The sequence below is a fragment of the Sitodiplosis mosellana genome, unplaced genomic scaffold, assembly GCF_009176505.1.
Source record: "Sitodiplosis mosellana isolate CC-2019 unplaced genomic scaffold, AAFC_SMos_1.0 Smas_scaffold_38, whole genome shotgun sequence".
NCBI lineage: Eukaryota > Metazoa > Arthropoda > Insecta > Diptera > Cecidomyiidae > Sitodiplosis > Sitodiplosis mosellana.
The window spans coordinates 1,301,343-1,320,786 of NW_022595280.1; the positions used below are offsets into that span (position 1 = coordinate 1,301,343).

The window sequence follows — 19,444 nt, forward strand, 5'->3', positions numbered from 1 at the left end:
GCGAATATGCACGCAACCAACAGCTGCTGTTCAATAGATCTGTTCACCAGCAGCGCTACATAGCCAGCAATTTCAATGCTCTGATTCAAATTACGGCTTGTATTGTACCAATGGATGTGGTCATTACATCCGATTACTGTATTTGTGCATCGACATAATTATTAGCAACATCGACACGAGACGAGCTCGATCAAAATTAGAACTTTCGGTTCCACTTGATTGCTTTCAACAAGAATCGAATTTGTCGTGTGTACATACGCAGTCGGTTGGTTTTTGTTCGTTTGATTTTTTTTCTCGTCTGTTTCATTGTTTTGCTTTTCGTTATATGGAAGAGTCCAAAGTACTCGCCTTGTTCAGGTGAGTTTATTGAATTCAGTTTGCAAATAAATTCGCCATGGTTGTACATTCGAACACTTTTTGCAAATGCGGCAATAACACAATGACAATGGGGAAAAAACCGGGTAAACGAAAAACTGAATATGTAATCAAAACCAACAATAATAACAAAAAAACAGACATTATTTGGTGTGTTCGTTCAATGGATTGCACAGAGTTTTACATGGTGCATAATAGAAATGAAGCAAAAATATGTAATCGCTGTGTGGCGATCGCTTTGATGCACCTATAAATTAAATGAAAAAAAAAACAGCAACAACAGCAATGAGTAAAGAAGAAAGGCGAAAAAAACAATGCAACCATGCATTACACACTCAATACAAGTGTATATAGGCATAAAACCATCGATACGATGTTTGCCGTACTGATTGTTTTAAACTGACGTAGACGTCGTCGTCGTCGTCAGCTTCGTCGTCGTCGTCGTCGTCGTCGTCATCGCCGTTGTCTTGCATATACGTATTTGATGTGATTTTGAGCGATGGCTGCTGCACCGGCCAACCGATAATAATGTGTGAATTGGCAACTGAAGGGGATTGAAAATAAACAAAGACTTCATGTACTACAATATGTAGTTAGAATTTCATTACGAATCGGACAGACGCAGAAAAAACTCGTTCAAGTGACTACCAAAAGTTTGAGTGCCAATCATCGTGTTCAAAAAGTTAACGAGATATCATCAGTAGTTGAATTGAAATCATCGAACGAAAAAAAAAACAATAAATTCATCGTCAAATGGAATGCGAACGTAAAAATTGCGAATAAGATTACGATTGGTGCACCTATATACATATGCAGGAAGAAATTACGTTGTGTATTTGTGTTGTGGCAGAAAATTCTTAAACTAAAAAATCAAGTGGTATTACAACGGTCGTTCAGTTTAAAATTGGAATTTTGCCTAAATGGAGTGTTGCGGCCTCTTGAATACAGGCAAGGAAAAGAATCAAACACGTTTTACAAGCCGATATTGATTCCGAGACCGTTTCATTGAGAAAAAAAAGGGAATTGCGGCACCGTTAACACACTACGACAATTATCGGCACACCGAAGAATCGGCAAATTCTCAATTCTCACGAGAGTGTGTTCACTGCTTCGAGTTGATAATTTTCAATTTGATTTGAACGTGTAAACCAACACCAATCTCGCAAGACGTATGCTGCCTCCGTCTGCTGATGATGTCGGTATTTGTGGCGTGGCTTTCTATGTATTTGTATCGACTATCAGAGACGCAAGCGAACATAACCGCCGAGCCCGACTGTGAGTGTCGTTATGTGCGTTCATCCACACACAGTAAACGTGTATTTTAGCGATGCGAAAGACGGAGAGCTAACGAAAAATTTTAAATTCATATAGTATTTACAAGTGCTTTCAAACTTGACGGATCCTCTCGGTCAACAGTTTTTTTGTTTTGTTTTTCTCACATCGTTCATTCAGTGTATTTGCCTCTGTTCAATTGGAACACAATATTGTGCATTACATTTCAAATTTTAAGTCTATACAAAAATCGAGATCATTTGACATCGTCGTGGCTTTGTGAATTGTTATTTGGGGACCTTATTCATTTCAATTTAAAAAAAAGTGTTCTTTCAACCGTAAAAAGCGTTTTGAATAACAACTTTAGGTGCAACTGTACTCAATTGCATTCATTGTGATTTTAACTGTTGTTGGTGTAATCAAAGATAATAACGAGCAGCACAGATCAAAGCTGTCTGTGTCTTGAATGAACGACGATTTCTTCGAGAAATTACGACAACACATTTATTCGTACCACTTCAAATTCAACTGATTTAACTGCGGAAAAGAAAAAAATATTTTTTTCTTCACAATTATAAATTGCGAGTGCGAGTGCGTGTGTGTGTTGCTATCTGCTCTATAAGTGGACAATTTATGCGTGTTTTGTGAATGTGATCATTAGAAAATCATTTTCTAAATTCATCTCTCGTCGGACGGGCTCGATTTGCCAGCATTGAGTTCGAGCAACGGGCATAGTAACAACGTACAATTCAACATCACCAACCGCAACGATCGCACCAACAACATACAAATCAACCAACTATGTGTAGCTCAATGTATCGTCGATTTCAATATGAAGTATGTTTACGATAGAAGAAACCATTTTTTTTTTTCAATGAGAAAATTAATAACCGATGAGTTTGTGTTATGCAGCTAGTGTATACGATATTTATGCATATGTGCACCGAGCGGTGTACATTCCATCGAAAACCTACTCCCTTCTACTCAACGCCATTCACGCGACCACAACAGTGAGAGAAGTGAATGTGTAAAACGCAAGCTGCATGTGTTTGTGTCATCTTGTGCATTCAGTGTTTACCTTCGTTTTTTTCACATTTGCTTGCATTTTTTGTTCTTCTCTCTCAATTTCATCAGGTCTTGGTGACCTCACGTTAAATTCTAGTGACGACATTTATTCGAAAACGCAATTCCACCATGTACATGTTGCTCAATGCAAGTGGTTAATTGAATTAGCCTGTTTCTACGGATAGTCATATGATGAAGGGAAAAAAATTACGCTCTGCTGAACCAGTTTTCTGCGTAAATCTTTCCATTCTGAACGCAATTCTCGAGGCGACCGAACGCGTGCATGAGACATACGATAACAACTGTGAATTGATGGGCTTCATCGAATTTTCTCACACTGTCAATTCGAAATATAAGCTTCAACAACGACACACACACATATGTATAATTTATACATCGTTCAGTGAGTGTTCGATTCTGAACGGAAAGAAAAACCGGTTTATAAATAGTCACACAATGTTTTTGTAGCAAATGCGCAAATCACAAGATTCACAACACATTCCGTATCTATACATATATAATATATCCCACCAAATATGCGACTTTTTCTGTGTATACATATTCGCACAGAACAAACAACAACAAGAAGCAACAACAATCACAACGAATACAGAAAAAAATCAGCCGATTTATTTTCGGCGAATGGTCAAATGTATGCAAATCACTGCGACCGAAAACGAAGCCTTCCAAATGTGATCGTCAAAAAAAAATCAATCTCATTGTAATGGTCGTCATTATCTGTGTGAACTCTATGAGAATTTTTCGTACGATTCTTCTAATGAAAGCGACGCATATTCTTTTTCGCTTCTACGACACGCGCGAAGCTATAATTTGAGGTATATTTTCAATCCCAATTCAAATTCTTAGTTTCTCCGCATATTTGAGTCATACAGATATTATGGTAATCAATCGACGTACATTCAAAAATGAAATGTTTTCGGAAATTCCAATTAAATCATAAATTCTTTGCATGTGTGCGTAGCCAAATTTGAATATTTTTAGCATTTTAATCTACTTTATGTGTCGTAATCGTATTGTTATTTTCTAGAACATCCACATTTGTAACACATAAAAATGGTGGAGCCAGTGCATCACATATGAAAAAAACATACATATTGTGATTACACATAGTCTTGTCATTTGCTATCGTCGCCTTTGATGCTCCCAGCAGTGTTGTTATGTCAATAGCTTTGTGTTTTTATTTGTGCGGTTTGTTTTTCTGCCACAGTGTGCAAATACGATGAACAAAACAATCAACTTGAAATATGCTTATTCATATTTGAGGTTCATTGAAGAAAAAAGAAGAAGAAAACATTCTCCAACAACAAAAACAACCAAATCAACGAAGCTCATGAGAACGTCATTGTTGTCAAAGTTGAATTTGAATGTCAAAAGCGCAATTTTATCAATGACAACCGATACACAGCTCTCTCTTCTCTACCCTTTATCTTCTCTCTTCTCAACCATACGGTTTTCGTGACAATGGAGAAACAGCAGTGATAACAATGCTCTAGCGTCGTCGTCGCTGGATGATAGAATAAGTGCAAAACAAACAAAATACATGTGAAATATTGAGTTTGTTTTCCTATTTTGCGCAGAAACGGTAGCGCTTTTTTTCTTTCCGTGAATGTCACCGTCTCTTTGTTGGAGATTCGAAAATTCGAGCGTTTTCTTTGAATATTTCATGAACGATGCAGCACCCGGAGAATTGATGCATTTACTTTGAAACCAATGATGAGAGGCATCTCTGAGATTAATTCTATAGTCAGTTCAGCAATCGAGAAAAAAATCATTGAACTTCACATATATTTTATCAACTTCATATCATATAATAATCAAAGTAATAATACTATTACTTTCTCTGGGTTACGTTATCAGCAAATTAACATGCCTGTTATCAAAATCAGTAGTTTTCTGCAACGGAAACTGCTAGGGAGTCTGTTGTGATTAAAGTGCGACTAATAGAACATTTTATACATATAACCGGAGTTCAAAGTTTGATAGCCATCCTTTTTCATTCACTCCACTGACGTTGATTCACTTTCAGCGATAAAAATAATCGAGAATGAGTCATAAATTATTGCTGTTGTCCTAATCACGGTCATTTTTTTCGTCATTGACGTAAAGCTCATGAAAATATAACCGAGAAGAATATTGCGGTATTGAAAAACAAAAACAAAGTTCATAATCAATAATCTTTGAGTAAATGGGCTTGATTTGTGGCTATGGGCGTAGAATAAGACAAAACAAAAAATGTGTTTCCGAACCGAAACTTCAGTCGAAATCGATTGCCAAGCTAATGAACTATCGATTACATAATGGAAAATTCCCTCTCGACATCGAAACGAAACGCCAATCAATTGGAACGTCTTTTTACGTCTCTTCTCAACTGAAACCTCTTTTTAATGAAATGTCTTAGATGCACTTTACATTTAAATTGTAAGCAATCAATTAATTAAATGTCATTCGCCTAGTTGGAGTTTGAGATGCGCACATTACAACCGTCCGTTTACACAGAGACACTTGATAATTTTCATAAAACAATTTCAGTGTCATTCAATCAATCAGCATTGTAATTCAGTTGAATCGGTGTCGATTTGATCGTTAGCTGAATTCTGGCTAATTTACACCGTTGTTTAAATAATAAATGAAAAGAGAGAGAGAGAGAGAGAATATTGAACAAAATAAACTCACAAATGAAATAAAATGGCGAGGCGTGCGATGCATTCCATTTCGCTGTTTGGTTTATTGACTTGAGCATGTTTTCATATTCGCCAACATCGACGCGAAGCATTTCAATTGTGCATTTGGTCGATATGCATCGGATATTCTGATAGCAATAAAAATAATAACACCCCTATCGAACATCCTGTTTTTTGCTTGCAATAAAAAGGGACATGAAAAAAATGTGATCTAAATTGAAACGACGCCCAATTGCGATATGAAGAAGAAGAAGCAGAGAAAAATGATGAAACTAAATGGCAATGCGTTTTATTGATTTTTATTTTTTACATCTATGTATATACACGTATCATCGCTTGAGGTTAGTTGCGCCACAATTGGCATCTTCGTACATTTGTTTTGGTTGCTAAATTCATTCACGAGTGGACTCTGTCCTGTCGTCAATTTTCGATTCCACAATCGAAATTGGCTTCAAGTTGTTTGTTTATTAAAACCGCAAATCGTACACAAACACACATATAAAGGGTGTTTCAACAGGGACGCAAAAAGTTTTCCAATAGGGACAGCATGAACGCTGACCAGAACTGTCAAACTGATATGTCATTTGGAGGCGTCAGTCTTTGGCAAATTTAACCATGTCAACATTAACAAAGGATCAACGCGTTGAAATCGTAAAATCCTACCACGAAAATAGGTCTATTTTTCAATTTCCGAAGAATCAAAATATCATGTTAAAATCTGGCTTTTTACACCTCAAAAACGTTTTTTCTCGTTTTTTTTATTCTTAAAAGTTTTTATCTAAGCTTGAGCCGAAAATTCGCCTCAATAACAAAAGCAAAATTCCGCACCGTTTTTGAGATATAGCCAATAGGCCGTTTTTGGCCATCATGGCCAACTTTGGCCAATTTTACAAAAATGGCTTTGACAATTATTGAGTTTGATACTTTTAAATGACAGCTGGGGACACTAATTGTTTAGCCAGATCGATTCAACAATGAAATGTCCTTGAAAAACCGTCAAATAATAACTTAATCAGAATTAAGCTTCAAAAATGACAGAAAATTTGTGCGCCAAATGCATAGGTTGGTTACTCAAATCACAAATTTCACAAAATTGGACCATTGTTTTGGCTATTTGGCGATACATTATTTCATCGCGAGTGCCGTAGCTGCGTTTTTAGGTGTGTAAGTCCATATTTAATGCATTTTTTTACCATTAAAAATGCCATTTTTCAACATTTTTTGGTGAAATTTTTCCTCTAAACAGGCCACAATTAAAATGCGCCATACAGGCCGTTTGCATAAAATTCACTTTCATACATAATTGCCATAGACCAAACTACATAACACAATAAAAATTTGGACAATTGGAATTTAATTTATGTGTTTTTTTATCTAAAGTTTTTTGCGTCCTTGTTGAAACACCCTTTACTTGAAGCACATACTCAAACGGAACTAGTCACGGATTTTATTTTCATTCCATTCGCGGATATAATTGCTTTTCGTATGAGTCAAGTGCTTCCAATAATAAAAGTTTTTATCTTCAACACTGATCTATTGATTGTTTTCTATTCCGTTCTACTTCTGCCCGGATTTTGAACAACTTTTTGTACCAGTTTTGAACCGAAAAAACTTCAAAATGTATAAATTGAACCAAATTATCCAGTCGAAATTTGTTTGGTCAAATTGAGAACCGTATTTTTTTCGCGCGCTCGTACTCTGATGCGACAATTGTGCGCCTGACGATCACGCGAGATGCGTTGCATAACTACTGTGTTTACTGTTTAGTATCATTTTGAAACTGAATGTCGTCCGTTCTTATCGCGAACGAAATCATATATTCGTACAAGAAATTTATCTCAATTCGTTTGGTGGTGTAAATCATACAAATACATAGATCAAATAGAACGAAGTAGTAACGTTCTGATAAATTGTACACACGGATGTATGACAAACGGCTCGCGCAAAACCATACAATTGAATAAGTTGATGTGAAGTTCGCGCAATCATGACATTAGACTTTCAAATTAAGTGGCATTCGTTGAAACAATGCACGGTTTCACAGCCCAGATCGGGCTGCTTATCGCATTAGTTCAATTACGTATGGCATAAGTCAAATTCTCCGTCTGCGAAGTCAGTCAGCTCAATTTAGTTTCATAATGAAAATCAATGGTCTTCGGATAAATGTGTTCCCGGCCAAAATTCGGGCGCTCATGCGATTGGGCTGTAGTAAAAACAAGTGTAGCAAAATTAGTGATAAAAAAGTTCGAAACCAATATTCATTCGTTTCCATTTGTTTTGATTCAATGAATAATTTTGCGATTCATTCGGTGTGTGTGGGTGTGTGTGGTCATAAATTAATTGTTTGTTTGTTTTGCCATTTGCAGGAAGTACCTGATGAAAACTACGATTTGCCTTATAACCAAAACGAAACCAACGGAGATGCTGTTATGATAAAAATGGATGTGCCCAATAGAGAAGAACCAAGTTTTCCGAAAGAAAAATGGAAAACGCTAACGGGTGAGTGAAAATTCCAAACTATTTTATGTGTATTTCGAATATGTATCCATCTGGTTGGCGTCGATGGTCTCTCGCGTGCATGTAACGCCCTCTCAAATCGTATCGATGGTAATTTATTTTTATGGAAATCGGGAAATTTCATTGACGTAAATGGAACAGAATGGATGAATGAATGACATAAAGCTTGAGCCAATTAGAGTATTTTACGCCATTTGAAAGAAAAAAAAACCGTTCATTAATCTCGCATATGTGTTTGTATGCATATGCCGCCAACATGGGTGGGTGAGACACTGGGAATTTGCAGAGAGAGAGAGAGAGAGAGAGAGAGAGAAAGGAAAAAAGAACATACACCAATTACGATGTTTAAGGGTGCGGTACAAGCGTTTTGAGTTCATAAATGGCACGATATATCAAAGGAATTGTGTGTATTTTCACCTTCAAACCTCGAGTCATGCCAAACAGCAACAGTCATGAGAATAGAGCTTATGTGTGGCCTTTATTTATAGTCCCCATCGACGTCATTCGGCCAGCTTTGTGCTAACTCCTCATTTCAATGCAAAGTGAATTTATGGATTTAATTCGGTTATCAACACAAATTGCAAATAAACACTAATTTCATTGCTCACATTACATTTTCACATTGGAAAAATTACTAATTTCTTCTTATTTTTCCGCTTTTTTCTTCTTTCTCTTGCAGCATTTGTAATATTAGCTGCAAATATGACCTTAGCCACAGTGTCTTTATCTCTAGTCCATGAACGATTACCCGATCGAAAAGCGTATAAACCGCTGCCGGACGTATTTCTCGATAATGTACACGAGGAAGAGTGGGCCTTAAACGTTAGCGAAATTCTAATTATGATCCAAGCCAATTGTTGTATTGCACTAATTACATTTCACAAACATCGGTAAGTGGTTGAGACAAGAAATAAATCGACGAATCAAACTCGTCCGAATAAACTAATGACACTCGTTGTTTTTCATTTTCAGATTCATTGTGATGCGTCGTGTCTTTTTAATCATGTCGATTTTATACTTTTTGCGATCGATAACCATGTATGTCACTGTGCTACCCGTTTCGAGTACGATATACTATTGTAGCCCAAAATCGAACGGAACCAGCATAGTCATTGTAGCGAAACGTGTGTTCCAACTAATGTCCGGTCTTGGTTTATCAATCAATGGCAAGCACACTTATTGTGGCGACTATATCTACAGTGGGCACACCGTTATGCTAGTTCTAGGTTATTTGGTGATATCGGAATGTAAGTGAAACATCTGTAGGGGATGATTTATGGTTGTGTTTTCTTTGTTAAAATTCGTGGAATTCGAGCGACAACATTTTCTGTTCATTAAACCGTAATGAATTGGACGTTGATGATTAGAGACATTTTTTTGGCGAATTTCATCGTGTGAATTTTTCCCAAGAAGCAAATCGAATCTCCCAATGCGTACCGACTAAACATTCGGCCACATTTAATGTCATTACTATTGTTCTAGACTTGCCGCGTCGAATCTCATCACTGCAATGGGTGTCATGGACGATGGCTGCTGTGGGCGTATTTATGGTGTTGCTAGCACACGGCCATTATACAATCGATGTTTTAATTGCATACTACATTACAACACGCTTGTTCTGGACATATCACACGCTCACCAACAACGCATTTTTGATTAAGGTATTGTGAATATAATAATTGATAAAGAAACAACTGCCAACCGCAAAAAACCAACTCAATTTCCATTTGAATTAAAAATTAATTGAATATTTATTTTCTTTTTTTTTCTCTGAACCTGAACACATGTGGTTGCGCGCAGCACGCGGGAGCGAATAATTATCTGGCGCGTGAATGGTGGTTCAAATGGTCACGGTACTTCGAGCAAAATGTACGTGGTCAAGTGCCGAATGAGTTTGAATGGCCATTATCGTGGCCTCGACGATTTCAGCCAAAATTCCCGAATCGTGAGAGTTAACATTGAACCGAGCAACGCTGCCGATGCACCACATACACATTGTCAGCGGCAGCAATATTATCAGCTACACACTCAACAACAACACCTAACAACCAGGAATACACACGATAGCATTAAGTTCAATTTGTAATTTAGTAAACAAAGACAAATCGCGTATTATGTGGAGAAAAAAAAACCAAAACAGCAAACAATGAAATGAGAAATGATGAATTAGCCCCATCATTTTTTGTCTCGAATAAATTTTTTTTACGTTTCGCGCATTCAATATGTGATCACACCGATATATGTATGAAACAAAATCATCAACTCTTTTTTCGTTTCGTTTTGTTTTTGTTGTCAATCCTTCATTTTCATGCAGATTATTCAGAGAAAAAAAGAGAAAGAAACCAACAAATTTGTGTAGAATATGAGAACAGAATATTCTGCAAAAGTCTGATAAAATCGTGATCGACATTCACAGTCACGTTGCAAACGAAAAAAAAAACATAAAACAAACAAATCAATTGCGCATTGTATATCATTAGATTTTATTAGCACGTTAGAAAAAAAAATGTGAATAATGTGAAAATAGTGACAACTATTGGGATAGAAATTACACCCACTTTGTACAAAAGAGAGAAAAAAACAAACAAAGAGAACACACTTCTAATCTGTGCGACTGCTAAACAATCATTTACAATGCCGTTCCGTTGCGCGAAATGGACATACACACAATCAGTTCGCATTACAGAGATACAACTCAACGAAATCTAAATACTTCTAAACAAGTAAACCGAAGTTCAATTTTGATCTGTTCAGTAATATTTATACACATGTTTTGTTTTTGTTTTGTGTACATCGATGAAAATGTCATAAAAGTTTTGTATTCAGTTTAGTGTTCGATTAATTTCCCAACTTATCCTCAATACATAGACACAAACACAATTTCTCTCTATCTTTTGGAAAATTAAAAAGGCGCGCTCATTTGCACGAAATGAAAATGAAGAGAATTTTTTTTTTGTAAAAAAATTGTTGAGTGTTCAATTGAAAATCGAATCGATCGAAAGAGCGAAATTGAGACATATACGGCGTGTTTGATGAACACGGTTCGTACATACGTACATACGTACGTATGGAAAGCCAATTATTTTATGTTTAGTGCGACGACGAGACAGGTTTTTTGTTCAGCTCAAAGAAAAGTTGGCGCACGAAGCGAAGAGAAGAAAAGCCCAATCTTTAAATGAGACAAACTTTAAAAGCATTTTTTGTAGCCTTTTGTGAAACTACTGTATTCAAACTAGTTCACTACTTTTGTTTTGTTTGTAAGTTACAGCAGCGCGACATATTGTCGCCGCCTCGTTGTCAAAAAATAAAACAGAAAAAAGAAAAGAAAACGCCCTGTGAGTGGTAAACACGCCAATGGAAACTCTAATATATCTAATGTAAAAAAGGAAATAGATGCTAAGCTAACAAAGAAAAAGACACGAAACGTGTCACTAGTGTAACATAAATGGATGCTGAAATGAGCAATTCAAAAATGGAAAAAGAAACACGGTTTAGCAAGAGTAAAAGAAATTTTAGATAATTCAATGGAAAATATGGGAAGAGGACACAACAACTGGTAATCTCAGACTAAAAAGATGAGAAGTGTTATGTGATTTACGTTAGAACAGTAACATGATTAAGGGATCCAAAGTGAAACAGACACAGACGTGTGCGAAGCATCTGAATGACGGTTTTAATTGCCGGAGACCAATTGATCCGGAACACTTATAACCACTTCGTCCGTTAGTTAACACACTTCCTCCTCCTCTTTTTTCGACTAATCATTTCACTTTATTACTTTTATTGAAGTGCATATTTATTTAAAATAAAAAAAAAGAAACAAAAAAAAACACTCCCAAAATATATTTGATATTAACGACAATTCAAGTAAAAAAAAAAATACGAAGAAAAATAAAATCACTCACAAATAATAAGAAAAACTTATATCCTCGTTATGAAACTCAGAAAAAAATGAATCACTTTCGTTCGAAATATATTGAAAAGTTGAAATAGAAAGAAAAAATGAATATTATTTTTTGTATCGGTTTAAGAAACTACACCAATTTGGAATCTCGTTAGAAAAAATGATTTCATAATTAGAAGAAACACATTCGTTAATACAATTATCATTTTTACAGTAGGCAAATGTTAAGTTCAATTAATTTTAATAAGGCATTATGTGAAATAGTGGGGCGAAAATCTCTGAATGAAACATATGATATTTTGCTGGCAAAAAGGAATATCCAACGGATTTTCGTCAATTGAACCATTGCGACAAACAAATTCCCTCAGAATATTTTAGTTTCAAAGTGCAACATTCATTTTTTTTTCATATAGAGTTTACAACAACAACTCCATATGAAAAAAACTTTATGTTGCACTTTAAAACTAAAATATTTTGAGGGAATTGGTTTGTCGCAATGGTTCAATAATTGATTTGATTCGTTTTCCCTTTTGTTTTCAAATGGTTTCAATTACAGGTTCTACGTGATTTTTTTTTCGATTAAAACACTGCGTTTTTTTTAGTTTTCCATGCCATACAACGGCACTTTATGTTTCATTTAATGTTTAATTTATTTTTGTTGTTTTCGTGAAAACAAAGAAGAAGAAGAAAACCTAACATGTCGGTGATTTACTCGTAGTTTAGACATGTGAATATAAACACGTTCTTCGTGAGTCATTTGTGAAGTAAAATATACTGTTTACGATATTTCGGATAAAAAAAAATTATTTACGTGTGTTAAAAACAATGCAGATGATCATATAATTTAAGAAAAAATTGAAAAAAAATTGAAAAAAAAGATATTGTTAATCATATATCAACTTTTGGGCAATATATATACCGATAAAAATCATTTTAAATGGGATCATCAATGTTCTTTTTTCAGTGTCTCTCTCACTCACCCGAAATCATTCAACGCATTCAATAAAATAATTAAAGGAGAAAACAGAAATAAAACGAAAACTATAGAATCATAAAACCATATAATCACCACCCGCAACCGAAGAATTGAAACGAATATCGCATCATTCAGTGAATATGAATGACTAAATTTTGTACCAAACTCAAAAGAGAAACACAAAAAAACATATGCCAAAAACGGCCCATTTTTGACCACACTGGACCGAAATCAAGTAAAACCAAAACAATAGTTCTCCATTTCATAGCAATACGTGAAATGTAGCACTACATGGAAAAGCAACAGAAAATGCATGAATAGTACTCAACATATATAATCAGTTCAGTGGTGCGCATAAAACTATTCAAAAAAATAATACACAGTTGTTGGCATATACACACAGATACACAAACACTCCTTTAAAAGCGACAAAGTCATTTTATGAGTAGAATTTGATAATTAATTTTTGATAATTAAAAATTGAAGAAAAACAAACAAATTATAATGAACATTATAGAGAGCTTTATGTGTAAAGAACATTTTATTGTATACAGACAAGAGAAGAAAAAAAAACAATTACCCACAACAAAACGCAAAACGTCGTTTGTGAACATGAAACGAACGTAGAGATGATGAAAAAAGGAGACAAGAAAGAATAACAAACACAAAAAGAGACTAGCAACTGGAACGCGATATTGTCACATGTCATGTCAAACATATAACACTAGTAATATACATTTGTTTTTCTTTATTTTTACTTTTCTGCCATTTTATATACACACATTTAGCTATTGATTAAGAATCTTTTGAAGGAAAAACAGAAAAAACACACTCAATGAATGAGTGAAGAATGAAGAAGAAAAGAAATGAAAATAAATCATATGAAATATGGAAAAATTAATTTGATGGCGTTTTTTTCCATTCCAGTAATTTGTTTATTGGAATTACAAGTTGCCGGGGCACTATTGCCCAAACCATATTGATTTATCGATAATAATAAAACAAAAGTCATTGTTTGATTTCTCTATGATAAATCCTCGACTCAAATCAGCGCTGGTATTTCCGACTCATCAACTTGTTCGCCCGGAATACATGGTCCGCTCACAATGTGCCTGTAATCAACAGCCGTCGTTGGTTTTATGCGGTCATTAATGTGATTATCTGCGGCTGAAACGATATTCAACGTTGGCAACAGTAACAAAATCATAATCACTTTATTATTCAGTTGGAATGGGAATGCTACCATAATAATAATGGTCCCATTATTTATTACTACTGCCAATAATTGACACGATAAATACTGTGACATTTTCGAAAAGAGAACATATTTTGAACCGGTTTAAAATGCTCATTTGTTCGAAAATGTGCTAAACACTTGTTACTCACTCGATTTCTTGATATTTGCATTGCTTTCGGGTGTTTTGATGCTGGTTACATCAAAGCCTAGCTTTGGCATCGTGATCAAAAGATGTCCAGTAGTTTGTGAACGTTTTGATGTTGCGTCACTCATGCGAACCTCTTCATTCAGAGCCATTTGGAAAATTTTCCCCTTCACCGTTATTCGCACGTAATTGGGTTCAATGTCCACATCGATCAAGGAAGTTTCCAAATATCTGATAGAACAAAGTATGACATTTGACCTTTCTATTTCCTGTTGTTGGTCATTCGCACTCACTTGTGTACATGTAAATCCAGCACATAATGATCAGTCAAATCATCGAAACGAAATTCAAGTTTTGGCTCATTAAAACTATACGGTCGTCCGCTATCAGCAAATAATCTACGTTTTGGTTTCTCTGTCGTCACTGTAACGTCTATCTGTTGACTTTTTCGATGTTGATTAGCAATTTCGATGCGAGTCTCAGGGCAATGTTCGCTCGTTTTCTTCCAAAATCTGTTTCAATTGAATGCATCGACAGCAATAAATTACGGCACAAAAGCACAGCACTGAATTAATTTTCGAAAAGTAGTCCAACCCATTTCAATCGCTGATTTTCTTTTAAATCTTAATTGAGAACATTAGCTTTATTGTTATTCTCACCTTTCATTGATCTCATCCTCGGTCAAGCCAGCGTTCTCATTTGCCGTTGCTTCTCCTTCTCGTGCGATGCGTATTTTTTGTTCATCTCGTTTCATTTGCTGTTCAATTTGCTGTTGAATTATCGCTCGTCGACCGTCCACATACTCTCGCTGTGCAATAATTCGATCGCTTCGCTTGACCTCAACACCGTCCAAGCTGTGAATCTGTGGCAATGTGGCGATGACAAAGTTTCGATAGCCACTGTAATTGGCACAATAATTTCCCGTCAAAATCAATTCACGTAAATTGTAGTTGTCACGCAAATTCTCGACACTTTTCAAGCAGCCAATGAAATTCAAGGTCAAATCCAGTTTCGTCAACGATTCAAGTTGTTCCAAATTTTCAATTATTTCGATGTTATTCAATGACAAATTTAAATACTCCAATTGCTTGAGCTTGTGGAGATTTTCGATTTTTGAAATCAAATTACTTTGCAACAACAGAATCTTTAAATTACGACACCAATTCTGAATGTGCTCAATTTTTTCGATATCTTCTTGATGCAACGATAGCTCTTCCAATGTACCGATGATGAGCTCATTGTGTTCCGATTTTTTGCGGATCAACTGTTCGGTTACTGCGAGAGAGAAAGAAAGAAAAACAGCAAATGAAAATGAATTTCGATGGCAGCAGGTGAATTACTTTGAGTGTTTTTTACTCACTTCGGACCATTTTTTCAGTCGGGCGGAACGTTGACGTTTGAATAAAAAATGCGAGTGTTTTACGACGCCATTGTGAATTCGGTTGTTGTTGGATCGATAAAATCATTTACGTGTAGTTTACTTGGATACTAAATCAATAGCCGCATTTACAAGGCAAAAATGTGTCGAAATAAATCACTTGTTGATTACTGTATGTGGAGAATCTTGGGCGGAAACATGCGATCGATAACTTTCAGTGGTGGGCATAAACAATTGGTATATTGTCTTGAAGCAATATATGGATTTAGCTTGCTTGAGTCAAGTTTCTAAGCTCCGCTATTAGGCTGAGGGATTATGATAGAACTCTCGCATTTTGATAGTGATCCAGTTCAAAGTCTCTGTTTGTGACTATTGCCTTGGCAGATTTTTTGTTGTTGTCATTATTGTCGTTCAAAACTTTTCGTTATAAATTTTTGAATCGAAAGGTGGAAATAAAGAGAATAAAAAAAATCAAAGGAAGAAATTATTTATAATTTTGAATAATTTACTTTTGCTATTGAAACGATGAAAGAATCGCTTTTTTGCTATGAATAAACGAGTCTCTCTGAACGACACCATGCATCCGTAACGGAAATCTAACTCAAACATCGCCATGTATTGAAGCTGTGTCAATTGGCGATGTATAAATGAAATACTACAAAAACATGGATCGCCATTGATTTGATTTCAGATAGTTTTGAATCACGCCATTGTTGAAAATTACTTGGAACCTAGAGATAAGCAATCGCAGTGAGTATAAGAAGCACGAGTGAGTATTTTGTACAAACTACACATCCAAGTCTAATTGCTTGGCCGTGAATCGAAAAATGACAACAAATATTACCTGTATAACAGCAAATAGCCGGGGCTTTTTCTCTCTCTCTCTCTTGCTTTCTGAACGAAGACTCACTTCTAGATATAAAAACATACACATCGTTTAAAAACAATAAGACAATCCGGGAGAGATGTAAGATTCGACTCCACGCAAATGTAATTTACCTTTTTTTACCTGGCCGAATCAATCGAGCGCGGCATGCAATTCAAACAATCACTCAGTTTCAATTTTGATTGCTTTCAGTTCAGATTGAGTCTTGTAGCAAATATTTTCGCGCAATAAAAATGACACGGTTATTCTCAAAAAGTGCTCTAGTTCTAGCTACATTCTTGTATTTTAATGGCGTTTATCCAAGTAAATTATCTTGTTTCATACAAATTTCCGAATCTAATTCTATTTTACCTAGGTTTTTGTCGTTTAATTGAATTGATTGTGTTTGTAAAACAGGTGTTCAGGCAAATGTTAGCCCAAAAGTGGATTTTGTCGAAGATAACAACAGTGAGCATGTTCCGCCCAAAATACAGGGCGTTCGAGTTATCGTTGATGCCACCAAAATGAATGGTATATTGAAAATGAAACGATTTTTTTTTTGTAATGCATAGCGTGTGATATTCAATCCTATTTTATTAGAAGACAGTGTCTCTGAGCTGATGATATTAAAAGTAATGAAATAAATTGATAAAAATAATAGAATCGGCTCAAAGACACCGTCTTTTCATTGCATCGATAAATAATATACTGCAGCCCTTGGATTCAATTCCCTCAAGGGAACCTTAGATGATTATTTGAATTGGTTCCTTGTTATTAGTTTGCTCGATTTGCTCAATTCGAATTTTAACTGTATTCGAAAATTTCATGTGAGTTAAATTTGTGTAGTTCAGTGATGGACGAAAATAAATTCGAATGAATCACAACGAATGGGTAAAGGAAAAAAAACGGTAGTTGAAGAAAGATGAAGTGAAACAAAGTTCAAGCAAAGAATACGTTCAGTCACTGAATTTCAGGTTGTTTTGTTTCAAGTTCTGAGTCATTTTCTATTCTAAAATTTTCTTCACGCCTAATCGAATAGGTGTTTTCTCAGCATACAAATCATTCAATTGAACGTGACCGTCGCTTTATGTTTTCACTTTCGCACATTTATGACACACGCGCGCGCGTCAAATTCAATTCCCATTAATTTATGCAATAATTTCACTGTGCAACATTTTTTCGGTCATGGAGGAGAGACTCACTTTTGATAATCGCTGCTGAAAGTACTTACCAAAACTAGAATTTCTGCATCATTCGTTTTGCCAAGTTGGTTCATTGGTGAATTTTAATGAAATTATGTATTTTTTGCTCAAACTGGATTTTGAGCACTTTTTCGATATTTTGAGGCGGCTATATCTCGGTAAACCGTAAGGAATATTGCTTTTGTGTCTTCAGCAAAGTTATAGGTATTGAATGGGAGAAAATGGGAGTTCACGTTATCCGCAGAGACACTTTAACAAAAATTCAAGCGAAAAATATGGAAATATATACAGATATTTGCATGTAATGGGCCAAAATTTCCAACAAAATGGGCATTTTGGTATCAAAGAGTGATTTTGAGCCAAAAAGGTAGATAGAACATGATTTTTCTGGGTTAGTATGTTGAGCAAAGTTGTCCAGTTATACGTTGGCTACAAAATTGCTGAAGATAGTGGCCATAACAATTGAATACGCTGCGAGTTATGGTTCAAAAATGGTAAAAAATGGGCATTTTTGCGGTTTTGAGGCCCTAGATGCCTTTTTTTTGGGGTAAATTTGTTTTGCATTTTTTTTACATTCAATACCTACAACTTCGCTAAAGACACAAAAGCAATATTCCTTACGGTTTGCCGAGATATAGCCGTCTAAAAATATCGAAAAAGTGCTCAAAATCCAGTTTGAGCAAAAAATACATAATTTCATTAAAATTCACCAATGAACCAACTTGGCAAAACGAATGATGCAGAAATTCTAGTTTTGGTAAGTACTTTCAGCAGCGATTATCAAAAGTGAGTCCCTCCATTATGTGTTGCACTGTGTTTGTGAACAAAATAGGTTTTATTCACAAAAATAGTCCTCCTCCGCGACAATTTTCCCAAATGTTGACGTTTTTCATTCATTTCAATTTCTTTCTCAATTTCCCCCTCTTTTCTTGTTTTCTTCAATTTTTCATTTTCTTTTTCTTTTTTCCACATTTAAAACTTTAATCACGAAAATAAAAACGTGCAGGTGGTAAAATGGACGACAAAACCGAAACGATTCGTATTCAAACGGACGGAGCAAAGCAAACAGTAGGTATTCATACGGATATCACATTCGAATTGGATGATAAGAAAAATGGTACAAAGAAAACGGACGGGAAAAATGCAGAAAGTGATGAAGATATAGACGATACTGAAGTGCCCGTGTACCGTGGTTCGCATACTGAAGGTGCCAATCGAAACAATTTCAATCGTCGATACGATCCAAATGACTATTACCAAGCAAATTTCCATGGTACAAACGATGATTTTAAATATGCTGATGCTGGTACATGGGTTCGATTTTTACCAATGGCAAATGGAGGATGGACCACTGAACGGTATTCAGAGAGTTTTATCCCAAATCAAAGTACATGCTAAACTAATGACATTCATTAAAACCACATACAAACCTGGAATGTTCCTATTTCAGATCGAAGATTCCCGTCTGGTGGATTTGTACCGTATGGTATTGGACAAAAATCATTCAATCGACCGTGCATATGTGATGATCGCCCATATTGGAGAGACAATGATCGACGACAATACCGATCGAGTACTCTCAAGCCTCAAGGCACCGACGACAAACTAGAATATCCATTCTCAGAAACCGATTGAATATTCATATCCCATTCTTTCGTATGAAAATGAAGAAAGAATTACATTTTTTCGTTGTTTTTGTTAATTTTTCTAACAAAATGTGTCCATGACATCATTTAAATATCCACAATAAAATAAAATGCTATCAAAGGCCTATTGTGTTTTTATATTCTTTTTCGAAGGAGTTTT

General features: G+C 35.4%; 3 protein-coding genes across 11 annotated transcripts in view; 2 read left to right on the plus strand and 1 right to left on the minus strand.

The window, feature by feature from the left end:
* The window catches only part of LOC129569597 (phosphatidylcholine:ceramide cholinephosphotransferase 1-like), a 21,762-nt gene extending 10,502 nt beyond the window's left edge, over positions 1-11,260 (plus strand). The window contains exons 1-6 of one of the 7 annotated variants that reach the window (XM_055448626.1): positions 157-2,484; positions 7,781-7,913; positions 8,611-8,821; positions 8,904-9,178; positions 9,414-9,592; positions 9,732-11,260. In XM_055448626.1, coding sequence (XP_055304601.1) covers positions 2,449-2,484; positions 7,781-7,913; positions 8,611-8,821; positions 8,904-9,178; positions 9,414-9,592; positions 9,732-9,887 — 990 coding nt within the window. In that variant the 5' untranslated portion in view covers positions 157-2,448 and the 3' untranslated portion in view covers positions 9,888-11,260. Of the gene's footprint in view, positions 1-156; positions 2,485-2,540; positions 3,549-6,189; positions 6,575-6,814; positions 7,724-7,780; positions 7,914-8,610; positions 8,822-8,903; positions 9,179-9,413; positions 9,593-9,731 lie in introns of those variants that run through there. The other 6 variants (XM_055448629.1, XM_055448628.1, XM_055448627.1 and 3 more) reach the window with 6 other exon arrangements.
* A 1,340-nt stretch (positions 11,261-12,600) lies between these two features.
* On the minus strand, positions 12,601-16,152 carry LOC129569596 (protein tilB). Of its 2 annotated transcripts, XM_055448621.1 has the most exons (6): positions 16,081-16,152; positions 15,554-15,681; positions 14,853-15,468; positions 14,487-14,705; positions 14,198-14,424; positions 12,601-13,978 (listed from the first exon to the last, which is right to left on the minus strand). In XM_055448621.1, the coding sequence occupies exons 2-6, from the start codon at positions 15,657-15,659 to the stop codon at positions 13,854-13,856; spliced, it is 1,293 nt and encodes a 430-aa protein (XP_055304596.1). In that variant the 5' UTR covers positions 15,660-15,681; positions 16,081-16,152; the 3' UTR covers positions 12,601-13,853. The 2 variants fall into 2 exon arrangements, with proteins under 2 accessions (XP_055304596.1, XP_055304595.1); XM_055448620.1 differs by lacking the exon at positions 16,081-16,152 and having other exon boundaries at positions 15,554-15,818.
* A 413-nt stretch (positions 16,153-16,565) lies between these two features.
* Positions 16,566-19,399, plus strand: LOC129569598 (uncharacterized). 2 transcript variants are annotated; one of them, XM_055448631.1, is made up of 4 exons: positions 16,566-16,760; positions 16,854-16,967; positions 18,645-18,996; positions 19,089-19,225. In XM_055448631.1, exons 1-4 carry the CDS (start codon positions 16,691-16,693, stop codon positions 19,162-19,164), a joined length of 612 nt encoding a protein of 203 aa, XP_055304606.1. In that variant the 5' UTR covers positions 16,566-16,690; the 3' UTR covers positions 19,165-19,225. The 2 variants fall into 2 exon arrangements, with proteins under 2 accessions (XP_055304606.1, XP_055304605.1); XM_055448630.1 differs by having other exon boundaries at positions 16,573-16,760; positions 18,645-19,025; positions 19,089-19,399.
* Positions 19,400-19,444: the final 45 nt, after the last annotated feature.